Source organism: Rhipicephalus sanguineus, chromosome 4, assembly GCF_013339695.2.
Source record: "Rhipicephalus sanguineus isolate Rsan-2018 chromosome 4, BIME_Rsan_1.4, whole genome shotgun sequence".
Taxonomy (NCBI): Eukaryota; Metazoa; Arthropoda; class Arachnida; order Ixodida; family Ixodidae; genus Rhipicephalus; species Rhipicephalus sanguineus.
In genome coordinates this window covers 158,734,845-158,747,474 of record NC_051179.1, presented here as the reverse complement: position 1 = coordinate 158,747,474, position 12,630 = coordinate 158,734,845, and the positions used below count along the sequence as shown (strand labels likewise).

The following is a 12,630-nucleotide window of genomic DNA, read 5'->3' as shown; positions in this document are numbered from 1 at the left end:
TAGGGAGCTCCGATTGCCACTTTTTGTTTTTTGCAAAATTTTAACACATCCTTACTTTGGAATCTCTGCCTGAGATATGCATTGATGGTCACGTCGCATAACCTTGGCTGTTCTGGGGTGTGAACTTTTCCCTCAAACCAGAAAACGATAAAAAATATTTTGGTTTCACTCCGGGTGCGTAGCACCTCCGCCTGAAGGAAAATTGCCAGACCAGTCTTAAAGTTGATTGATTGATTCATTCATTTCACTCCAGGATGAAATAATAGAGTGTTTTGGTTATGTTTTCGTTCCTGTCAAAAATATTTGATTTTGTCTTTCGTTTTTGGTTTTCATTCCGTTTTGACACACTGGTTTACAGTAGAAGCAATTAATGCAAAGCAAGAAAGTGTATGCATGTGCTCAATCGAAACCAGGGCCTTTAAGGTTAGAGCGGAGGCTGCCCGTCGCTTCTTCCAAAGATAGACACATTTTTAGCAACTCTGAATCGGCTAATTACACCAGAGGATGGATATCATTCGAAGCTACAAGAATTCTAAACAGTAAAGACAAACTCTTATTACTGAGGAATTTGATGACAAGTGAATGATCTGGTTCCCAGGACATACAGAGAGTCAATCCTCCACCACCACCTCAAACCTTAATGTGTCTGGCCAGCAGGTTGCATAAGGACTCATTAATCGTGCCCAATTAGGTGGGGCTCTGGCTGAGGATGAAATGGATCGGTAGGAGAGGACTAGGCTCTTCACATTCAGTGACATTTCCCAATTCTATAGAAATTCGAGACGTATATTTCCCCCTTTTAGCCAAAAATTGGATAGGTCTCAAGTGAATGACTGGATACACCTTCAAACCAAAACTTACACAAACCTGGTACAACTTGACCGCACGCTTTCGCAATTATACCCCGAGGCCAAATATAACTTGTATAATAATAAAGGAGCCACCCAAAAGCATATACTTTGGGACTGTGAAATAGTTAAGAGAAATGCATGTCCCCCCCCCATATGAACTAGGTGCACAGTGGAGAGAAGCTCAGATCCCCAGGACCAACTTTTAACAATCTAACAATTCCAGGAAGCTCCTGAGAGACAGTCTCTACTCCCTCCGGTTTGGCCTATACGAGAGCCACTGACTTCCAAAATAATTAATGAAGTTGTCTCACTCACTAATTGCTTTGCCAGTAAACTTATTGGTTAAATCCCCTTTCCTAGGAATTTCGAGAGCCGTTGAATTTTTGGCACAAAACCGCAGCTTGTGCAAATAAGTGCTGATGGTGCGTGTGAAATCAAATGTGAAGCTCGTGCAGGCTGCAGAACTCTGATCACGTGTTAAAATTTCTGGTGTTACACCAAGCCTCTAAGATGTGTTGTCGGTAGCTAGTGGATTTGCATCAAGCCTGGCATGCCCTGCGATTTGTTTACCCTAATGATGAAGTTGCACTCACTGACCAAGTGAAAGTGAAAACACACAAGAGACACCTAGGGACCCGTACAGGCCTCTTGATCACAATCAAGGAACCTGTACTGGTCCCAAAACGTCTCTCATGTGTTTTTCACCTTAACCCTTTATTGACGAACGTTGCCCACAGGCAACATAGCGGAAAATATTTTTTTTTTTGTTCACTTTCGGTTTCGCGAGCTTCTTTTTCCCTCCAAAGTCTCCCCATGTTACTGCCACATGGATGTGTGGCGCCCTCTGATTTGTAACTAAGAAATCGACGAAGAGAAAAAAGAAGTTTGGCGTGCAAATCTCTGCAGAGCGCTCTACGACGCGACTTCAGCGTTCGAACATCTGTTTCCGGGTAAGCATTCGTTGTTCTCTCTCTGGCTTTTTGCAATTGCTTAGAAAAATGCCTCACTTTCCTCGTTGTCAAATTATATAAACGGCGCTGCTAATTTGGGCCCGTACGGGCGCGTGAGGTGTTTGTTGCCTACAGGCACTATGCTGTGTTTCTCATCCCGCTGAGGTTGCGCTGTGCAATTTTGTCTGGTAGCGCGCTCCTCTGCCTGCACTGCTTCCATTATCACTGCACCACCTCACGCAGGACACGCAGACAAAGCAACGATTTCGAAGAATGGACCCGGGTGCATTTTATGGAAAATTTGCTGCGAAAGTGCCCCCTGACTACAGTGATGACTCTGACCTGGATTCATCGAGCGACGAAGAGCCTGAAAACGCTGTTTTAGCCCGGACAAGTAAGTATTTATTTTGTCGTGTCAGTCCGAACTACGCTATCATTCGATTGACGAATAAAGTACGGTCTCTTGCCTAATAAAGCGCAGCGGGATGGAGGTGAAGGAAGGGGTTGCTTGTATTACAAAAGGCTGTGTGGCCCGGCGCTTCCACTTGAGGCTGTCGGCATCTCTCATGGCAGACGCTTCTAGGTGTTCCCAAGTTCGGCAGCTCTGCGTGGGACGCTGATAGTCTGGCATTCCGTTTACGCTTTGCAGCAGGCTGGCTCTGTGTGTTTCAAACAGTGTCATTGTTTAGGCCAGCTAGCGAAACAGTATTTCCGCAACTTTTTTCTTTAGCATAAAATAGATTTTACTGAACACAGAGAGCACTGATGAAATTTACGAGAGAAATTACTATTTTTAATTTTGTTGGCTTTTTCTTGCTCTTTGTTGACATCGCAACCATTTTCTGTGCAATTTTTACAGCACCGCCAGCTGACAGTGAGGATGAAGAGGTCTCGGGAGCTCCAAGCACGGCCAGTATCGACAATGCGCTTGAAGAAATCCCCAAGCCTTCGAAGGATTCTCCCACATGGAAGGCTGTCCGAGGCTCCTCGAGTAATGCCATGCCTGAGTGGAAAGACGTACCACCCTACCCATCCCCGATGGAGTCTCCCATCGCCTATTTCAGAAACTTCTTTGACGTGACATTCCCGTCTCACATCTGTGAGCAGTCCTCCCTGTATAGCGCTCAGAGGAATCCGAACAAAGTTGCTTCAATGACAGTCAATGATTTAGAGCAGTTCATCGGTACAGTGCTCACTATGTCGCTTATGAAGCTGCCTCAAACACGCATGTACTGGTCGCAGAGTTTCCGAGTCAGTCAAGTCGCCGACACCATGACGAGAGACAGGTGGGAAGAAATCAAGCAGTCGCTGCATTTTAGTGACAACCAGGAAGCACCAGACCAGAATGACCCCGAACGTGACAGGCTTTACAAAGTGCGGCCCCTGTTGGACCACCTGGTCGCCAAATGCCGCGAGATACCAAAATCTCAAAAGCTATGCGTTGATGAGCAGCTGGTGCCGTTCAAAGGCCGCAGCTCATTGAAGCAGTATTTGCCCAACAAGCCCAAAAAATGGGGTTATAAGCTTTTCCTTCTCTGCGATGAACGCGGCATAATGTACAACTTTGAAGTTTACACAGGCAAAATTCTTCCTCAGCAAGGTTTTCCCGACATCGGCGCAAGTGGCAACATCGTCCTACGAATGGCGAGTATCGTGCCCCGCGGTCTAGACTACATCTTGTATTTTGACAACTGGTTTTGCGGCGTGGACTTACAAGTAGTCCTCAAGAAGGTTGGAATCAGTTCCGTAGGGACAGTACGCGAGGCTCGCCTAAAAGGATGCCAACTTCCATCCGACAAAGATCTGAAGAAGAAAGGGCGTGGCTCTTACGTGGAAATGGCGACCAGATTTGAAGGGGTGAGCCTGAGGGCTGTCAAGTGGTTTGACAACCGCCCCGTGACTTTACTGTCCACGTTTGCTTCAGCTTCACCCGAGCAGGCCGTGAAGCGCTTCGACAAGAAGACCCGAATGACTGTGAGCATACCCCGCCCTGCTATTGTCGGCATCTACAATGAATGCATGGGAGGTGTTGATCTTATGGACATGCTTGTGGCACTCTACCGCATCCACGTAAGGTCAAAAAAGTGGTACAGGAGGCTCTTTTTTCATTTATTAGATGTAGTAGTTGTCAACTGCTGGCTCCTCTACCGCCGAGATGCCACCGCGGCTAACGTGCCTTGCAAGCACCAAATGACCCTGCTAACATTCAAAGCAGACATTGCCTGCACGCTGAGGCAACAGGGAACGGTATCAACACCTTCGAGGAAGCGACCATTGGGCCCATCAAAAGTCGAGAATGAATTGCAGGCGAAGAAGCGGCGCGGGCCATCAGCTCCTGTTCCATGCAAGGAGTGTAGCGATCATGCTATGCCTTGACCCAGCGGGTCATTCGCCTGCTGGACCAGCGCCAAAAGGATTGTCTCGCCACGGCTTGACGGAGGAGACGACAGGGGCCGACTACACGAGACGGCGCCCACAGATTGACGACGACGGCGCTGGTCAAGGGATTAACTCCCCCGGAGTGATTCCACGAACCTAGCACATCTCGAAAGTGCGTGCTGAAACTTTCCCGTGGGAACGCAGCGCGCGGCCGGCACCAAAGGGGTCGATGCGCACGTGCATCTTCCGTTCTCCCCCTCCCCGTTCTACGGCGGCGCTGCGACTAGTGGCAAGGGTGTGTGTGTATGTGCGGGTCAGTGTTGTGCCTCTATGAACATACATGAAGGGCGTGTCCCTTTACGAGGAAGGTGCTTCCCTTAGAGGAACTTCCACATCACCATTGGTCCGCATTGTTTTGTGTAGTGATCCCCAACCTAGGGACCTAGGGAACGGGGGTCAACAAAAAGGGCGGGCGGCACCTCGCCCAAGTGGTCTTCTGTCTTCATCTCGACAACTCACTGTCAAAATGTAAATAAACCCGTTGAGTTTGCTCTAAGCTCTCCCCTGGTCCTGATTCGACGGAGCGACGGCGACCGGCCCCGCTACCCGCAGACAGCGGTCGCCACGACGCGCAACAGGAGATAAGGCTCGACACTATTGACCATCTCCCGATGTTTTCTGCAAAGAAAGGCCGTTGTAAATACCCAAACTGCACAGGAATCACGCGAGTCATGTGCAGGAAGTGCACCGTACACCTCTGTTTTACTCCAGGAAAGGAGTGCATGCACAAATTCCACACTAACCCGTAAGAAGCACGCAGTGAAGCCTACCTTATGGCTTGTGCCTAGTGTTGCCCACAGGCAACAAAGCTGTATTTTAGAAACTATACGCAGAATTTTTTTTCTTTTTATGAAATATGCTTAGTGTTGTTGCAACAATTGTAAATATGTAGAAAATAAATGTTTTCTGCAAGTATTTTATTGTCTCGTCAATAAAGGGTTAACTCCGTCAGTGACCGCAAATTCATCATGATATTGCCTCACCCCCCAAACTTTTGTCAAACCCCAGCCTACATGCTAGCACTAATGTCACAAATGTATGTCGGTTGTGCATGCGTCGATCTGGAGCAAACTTAATGAGCGCATTATTGAGCAGGTTTTTTGGTAGACGACTAATGAGTGCCCAAGTCACAGGTGTATTTCTCCTTCGATCAAATAGCACATGCAGGTAAAGAAAGGTGTCCCCTTTGGTCACTGCTCATGTCGCTGAAATGCTATATTCATACTCCTTTGCAGGGTGGTGTTCCACAAAATATGGCGCTGCAAAGAGTCAAAGCGTGAAAGATCATCTGGCAAACCTGCAGCACACAGGCCAGCTAAGATTGACCCCAAGATCAAGAAGGTCAACAGGAATACGAAGCAAAATGATGCCTTCCTGCATGGAGAAAGGCCACTGCCAGCTGTGACAAAGCTCTTACATCACAATTACCACAGCCACAGCACAGCAGTTGCAGAGGCTCTTTCTCGCCTAACGCCGACATCGCAGATCTTTTTGGCAAACTTCGACAACGGCATGTCGCCAGCTGAAGCAATCGGGCTTCACGAAAGTAAATTGCTTGTTCAAGAAGACGGGTACGCCTTTGTTGCAAACCCTGCAGTCAACCCATTGCCTCCAGCCATACACTATTGGCACAGGCTGTGGCGCGAAGAAAACTTTGGGGAAAATGTAGACCCCCTCTTAAAGATAATTGAGAAGATGCCATTGTAAGCAAAACATGGTGAGTTTGCTATTACAGTACTGCAGTTGCCCCATAGGGCTCCATACTTGCTGCGGTGGTGTAGTGATTATTGTGCTTGATTGCTGACCTGAAGGTCGCAGGATCAAATTCTGGCCACAGTGGTTGCATTTTGATAAAGGCGAAATGCTGTAGGCCCGTCTGATTCGATTTAGGTGCCTGCTGAACACCAGGTGGGCAAAATTACTGTAGCCTTTGAATACGGTCTCTCTCATAATCATGTGGTTTTGAGACAAAAAACCCCAAAATTATTTTCATTATTCTTATAGGCTCCTATTACTCAAGGCTATTAAAATGATAAGTGCTCATGGGCATCAGTGCCCTAGCGAGCTCCCAATTACAACAAACCTTGAAACCCTTTTCCCAGAATGTCGTGTCAGTGCAGCGCTGGGCACAGATTTTGAACACTACTAAAACACCAAGGGAGCTGCCGAGGTAACAGACAGTGCTTCCGGTCTCAGTCATAAGGGATTAAGCATTCAATATGTTAAATAGTTCAGTAAAATTAACAAAAGTAAAATGAGACACCCATGCAATATAGTGGAAAATGCTACAAAGGAAATCCATACAGGTTCCAAAAATGAAAAGTTCTCCATCACACAGCTACACAAGGTGAAAGGAGCCCGATAACTGCCACTACTTACGAGCTCTAGCTGATGTACAATGCTAGCAAAAATGCTGAGCATTGAGTACCCACAAACAGCTACTTTCTTTCGTGAACGGTCATCACGTCTTCACTAACACCTGAGGGTTGTTATGACCGTCACTGTAGAGGTCGCCACAATTCAGCCCTTTTATTAGGCTGCCACTGGAGCGTGGCGCCCCCTGTTACTTGCATATATGTTCGTGCCCCAGTAAAGTGTGGGTTCCACTTTCGTCGGAGCCAGCAGCGTGTACGCATCGATCTTTGCGTGTCCGTGCCCCTGCGGTACTAACCACGCGACATCGTGTCAGAAGTAGGATGACATCGCGTGACAGGTAGTCCGGAGAGAAGGAATAACGCCCCCCAGCCCTAGGCCTTACCACGACGGAACGGCAGCACGATGGCCCTCGAGACTGGCGAGCTGCCGAAACTGTACGGCGTCAACCTTCAGCCACCAGCACCGTTCGACTTCGCCAACCCAGCAACGTGGCCGACATGGCTCGCCGCTACGAAGACTTCGCAGCGGTTTCGGGACTGACAAAAGCGTCGGAAGACGTGCAGGTACGCTCGCTACTGTACTGCATGGGCCCGGAAGCACCTCCGCTTCTAGAGACGTTCTCGCTCGATGCCCAGTCGCTCGCCTCATACAAAGTTGTTGCCGCGCGCTTCACTGAGCACTTCGTGCACCCGGCCAACGAGCTCTACGAGTCGTCGCGGTTCCACAGGCGTGTTCAGCTACCCGGCGAAAGCGTCGACGCGTACTACGCGGAACTGTGCAGGATGGTGAAGCGCTGCAACTACCAGTCAGCTGCTGTGGAGGAAAGGCTCGTACCCGACCGGTTCGTCGTCGCCCTCCGTGACTCTCGCCTCAAGATCAGCTGTGCTGAAACGCGAAGCTGACGCTCAAGGAGGCATGGACACAGGCCCATCAGTCCGAATACGCCTACAAAGAGAAGGAGTTGACCCAGAACCGCACTGAGCACGCACGCAAGCTCAGCCTTGACGCCGCGAAAGCTAACAAGTTCGCCTCTCGTTGTTCCGGAGATAAGCCTACTACGTCGCAGCCGTCAGCCAAATGCTCTCGCGAGCAGTCCACATGTGAACTCTGTGGCTGCGCGCCTCACCAACATTTGGACTGCCCGACTCGACGCTCCGCCTGCAACTTCTGCAAAAAGAAAGGCCACTTCGCCGAAGTATGCCGCTCGTGGAAGCACCAGCAGCTCGGCTCCGTTCACCTGCATGCAGTCGGCACGCCTGCTGCGCCAAAGTTCGTCGACGTGACAACTACACAGCACAGTTCAAAGTCGACTCCGGCGCCGAAGTATCTACTGTACCCAGCGACTTCCCTACGCTGCCTGCCAAGCTTGACCAAGTCGACAGCCTGGTCACCGGCCCTGGAGGACAGCTACTTCGCGTGCTAGGCTTGTATATGGCACGACTTCAGTGGCAAGGGAAAACAAGCTGCCAGCGCCTATACGTAATCCAGTCACTCACTGTGCCTCTTTTAGGACTGCCAGCGCTCCAAGCCCCGAAAGTTGTGAAATTTCTTGACGAACTCAAGACTCCAAAAGCAACGCTGCCCGCCGAGCTGTTCAAAGGATTGTGCACTCTCAAGTACGAGTACGTTATTCGGCTGAAACCCGATGCCGTGCCCTTCTCGCTGAGCGTCCCCCGCAGGATCCCGATCCCGCTGCCCGAGGTCGTCCGCCGCAAGCTAGACAAATTGGAAAGCATGGGCGGGATCCGCAGGATCGACAAGCCAACTCCATGGTGCTCCGGTCTCGTTGTCGTCAGGAAAGACGATGGTTCCTACCGGCTATGCGTCGACTTGACTCAACTTAACAAAGTCGTCCTTCGCGAACCCCATATTTTACCAACAGTTGAGCAAGTCCGGTTGAGCAACCCATTCGAAATCAATCTCCGGGTATGCGGGTGATCATTTCAACGGGAAACGGCCAGACAACGATGAATGACGTATTTGCGGCGATGGGATTGTCCCACCATGGCCTGCACCACCGCACTTTTCAGTGGCATTTAAAGCAGACTTTCGCACCTGCAGCCACGCAAGCAGCCGAGGTGGCAATGAGCCAGTGCGCAGGGAAAGTGGCCTCGTTGTACGAGGACTTATGTTTCGGCCATAGAGGAAACATAGCAGTCTCCTATGACGGTACCTGGATGACCCGCGGCCACTCCTCCCACATAGGCGTCGGTGCAGTGATAGAACTATTCACAGGATCCGTGTTGGACTATGTTGTGCTCTCAAACTTTTGTTTATGGTGTGAAGTTGGGCCAAAGCCTAATTCTGAGAGCTATGCCAAGTGGAAAGCAACGCACCAGTGCCAGAAGAACACTGACAGCAAAGCTGGTCACATGGAAGTAGAAGCTGGGCTCCTTTTTCCAAGGTCATTAGATCGGCATGGACTGAGACATGGGCAATGCTGCGAAAGCAAAAGGCAATCCGGAACTCCGACACCACTACAACTTGCAAAAGGAGGTTGCCGAAGCAATGCTGCCAGTATATAATTGACTGTAAATAGCTTTAAATGTCCTTTATTAGGAAGGTCCTGGGCAAGTTTCCATCACAGCCCTCACGTTCTTTCCTGATAATTTTCCCTTTTATTTTGTTCCATAAAGCTTGTTCAATTAACTGTAGAAAGTCATTCTGTGTTTAGGTGAGAGAAACAGTACTACGTGCATAATGTGTAAGCTATGTGTTGCTTCTTCAATAAACTTCCAGTAGAGTCTCGTCTGAACCGCCAAAGAGAAAGGTTGTCTCGGTCCCGTTCCAAGACTTTCCGCACCCTCTCTCTTGCGCCATTCACGCTCTGACCACCGTCGAGTACGGTCGCTTCAACGGCGTGCTCCTCACAAGTACGGCAAGCCTACTCATGCGCGCCATGACTGCTGCCATACTCAGCCTCTAGTCTGTGGTGCCTGTGCTGCCGGCAACCAGGGAGGGCCTCACGGTCACCCTGCACGTTGAGGGCCCAGTTCCCTCGGAGCAGGTGACACTCTCCAGGGTGCGCTTCCCTGTGCGACCAGCCAGGCCCCGTCCACTTCGGCCAACGTTTTTAGATTCTGTCAGTTGGAAAAGTCCGCTCCGGAGGCGGCGCCAACTCGTATCCGTTCCGAGGGGTGGCGCTGGGGTAGCGTTGAGATTCAGCCGCCGGCTTTCCACGGTGGGGTCCAGTGCTTTTGTTGGTGTTTGCTTGGACAGCCTGCAGCGGCGTGCGCTTGAAAGTTAGACTGCGGTCATCGCAAATTATATTTGAGACCTGTGACGTGACGATCAAGCATGGTTGTGTTAATAAGCAGTTTAACAGAGTAACCATGCCGACCTGTAGGCGCCGGGCTGCCGCAGTGGTTACGCTTCCAAGGAGAACATGTGCGATTGGCGGCACTTCTTCAAACCCCCAAATGATTCTGCAGTTCTCAAGGCCTGGACAGCTGCCATCTCACGAAAAGCCCAGGTGACACTCAAGACCTACATTTGCGATTTACATTTTGAACCTGTGGACCTAATCACTTGCTACGAGCACATCGTTGACGGAAACATTGTCAAGATTCCACGTGGTAGGTGGACACAAGCCGGGCGCTGTTCCTCAAATTTTCCCGAACATTCCTGCACACCTATCTAAACCAACGGCATCAAAGCACAGAAGGAAACCTCCGAAGCTGAGAGAAAGTGAACTGTGATGGTCGTACATAGGAAAGTGGTGGCGACGTGTGCGACGTTAACATAGAAAACAGCAATGTTGACAAAGCTGCTGGAGTTCCTTGCGATCCAGAATTTTGTCCAGAGGAAGCAACTTGGTTCCCTGTATTCCAAGAGCGCACAAAGTTCGAGTCCTGGAATGTCGATTTTATCAAGGAAGAAGGTTTCTCAAAGTTGCTGAAAAAAGCGACATTGTCGAGATAGACACGGCAGTGGTGGTAAAAAAAAAAGTTCACTGTTTCCCTCAGTTCTATGGGGAGGCTCCGTGCGCATAGAGCGAACATGGCTTGGGAAACCAGTTGAAACTCACGAGCTTGAAGATGGTATCAGCTTTTCTGAGTTATGTTGATCACCTAATAATATGCACGGGCTGTCATAGCAACTTATTCCCCTCCATTTCTGCCGCCACATCAGCCCTGAAGATTCAGGTAGTGTGGAGGAACACAAAGTGCTTCGGGCGCTCTCAGGAAGACTTGTACACCCACCATGCAAGGAAGAACTTCCGAGCACGAGAGAAGCGAAAAAAGGAGACGAAATCTACGAAACCAACCAAGCTTCACCAAACATTACGTGTGACGACTAGAAACCTCAAGAAGAGGATTATTAGGGCCACTATTTTTCGAGAAGCGAAAAATGACATTTGGGCAATGAAAACACAGCTTTCAAAAGTGTCTAGCAGTCAAGTGGATGAACTCATGAATGGCCTTCCTCCAGTGCGGCCTTCCTCCAGCGCAACAACTCGTTCATGCTGTGCTGAACGCTTCAAAAGCGAAGTCAGCTAGAGGGAAGCGCTACGAAACCAAGTGGTTGATGACATGCCTTCTCCTCAAAATATCAAGCCCTGCTGCTTAGAGGCTGGTGTCTAAGATGAATATTTTGCCTCTACCAACATCCTCAAGCCTTAAACAAATTATCAAGGGAATGCCTTGCGAATTTGGTTTCAATAAGCTTTCACTCAGCAGCATTGGTGCTTTTATGAAAGAAGGAGTCAGGTGCTGTAGAACGCTGATACTTGACGAAATGAAAGTGCGCCGAGCTGTCATATTCAACAAGCAAACCTACAAAGTTGACGGTTTCGTTGACTATGGGGATAATGAGGGATCAACAGCTGTGGTGGACCATGCGCTTGCACCTTATGTCTGTCCCCCTATTTCATTCATGAGTGCAACCGATTGCCAGCTTTGCTACAAAAAATGCTGCGCCTGGAAGAGTTCTTGCAAGAATGGTTTCGGAAGCCATCGTTTGGAAGCCATTCAAGCGTTGCCGGACCCCGGAGGAATACGCTAACAAAAGTTACCACCGCACCGAAAAGTGCACTTCATTTCGGTAATAGCGGCGTCTGTGCTCTAACGCGAGTGCTGACGTTACGTCACACCATAAGTTACCCTTTATATTCCAGTGTAGTTGACATGCCTGGTAAGCCCACCGTATGCACACAACTACTACAATTACAAAAACATGTCGATCCACATCGTAACACTTGGCTCAAAGCCTAAAAATGCAGCATAAAAAATTTGCAGTGGCTTAGCTCGGCTATGCCAGGATATATGTAGCGTTAGCAAAGATTCAGCTGGTTATTCTGAGCTTTCCAGATTTTCTAGGATTAGCTTGATTGTCATGCTTAGCTGCTGCTCCAATGACACACATTCGGCCACATTGTTCAGAACCGGTAGACCTGGCGGCATGGCCGGGTAACGATACCCAATGGTGACACTAAAGAGCGGAACGTTCTGCTTAACGAGAAGGTTCTTGCACGTTGTACAAATCCGCGCCACGGTTTCACCCCACTCAGGCGCCGCCACTAAACTCAACGTTTAACGCATGGCACTACTTAGCGGCGTCAAGTCTTTCATGTGTCATAGTCTTTCACACACGTCGCACACGTATCCAAACGGATTGTTTACGAAGTCCGTCTCGAAGGTCCGAGTTGCACTGGCGCTTTCGTTAAGTTTCACAGTATAGGCAGTCGATCGGTGAGCCTTGACGTCATCGACGGCGTCTTGTTGTTGCTGCTGCAGAGGTGGTCGGGCACGTCACGCAGCATCCTGGCGACGCTGCTTTGCTAGACGTTCCTCCCTTTCCTCCAGTGTCTCCGCAGCACGTTTAGCCTTCCTCGGTTCATTCTTCGTACGCTGAACCGCTAATTGCCAGGCAACTACTTCGGGATCCGATGAGATAAGCTTCTCGGCTCTTCTGCGCTGTTGAGCAGCATTTGCGCTCTCCTTGTCCATGGCGTTACCCGCCTGCAAACGCCAGTCAGAGGCGCTATCAAGCGGCACCAGCGCATTGTCAGACGG

General features: G+C 49.6%; 1 protein-coding gene across 1 annotated transcript; it reads left to right on the top strand.

Annotated features, from left to right (window-relative positions):
• Positions 1 to 2,800: 2,800 nt before the first annotated feature.
• LOC119391792 (piggyBac transposable element-derived protein 2) lies at positions 2,801 to 4,177 on the top strand. Its single transcript, XM_037659442.2, has one exon. The coding sequence runs from the start codon at positions 2,801 to 2,803 to the stop codon at positions 4,175 to 4,177; it is 1,377 nt and encodes a 458-aa protein (XP_037515370.2).
• The last annotated feature ends 8,453 nt before the right edge of the window (positions 4,178 to 12,630 follow it).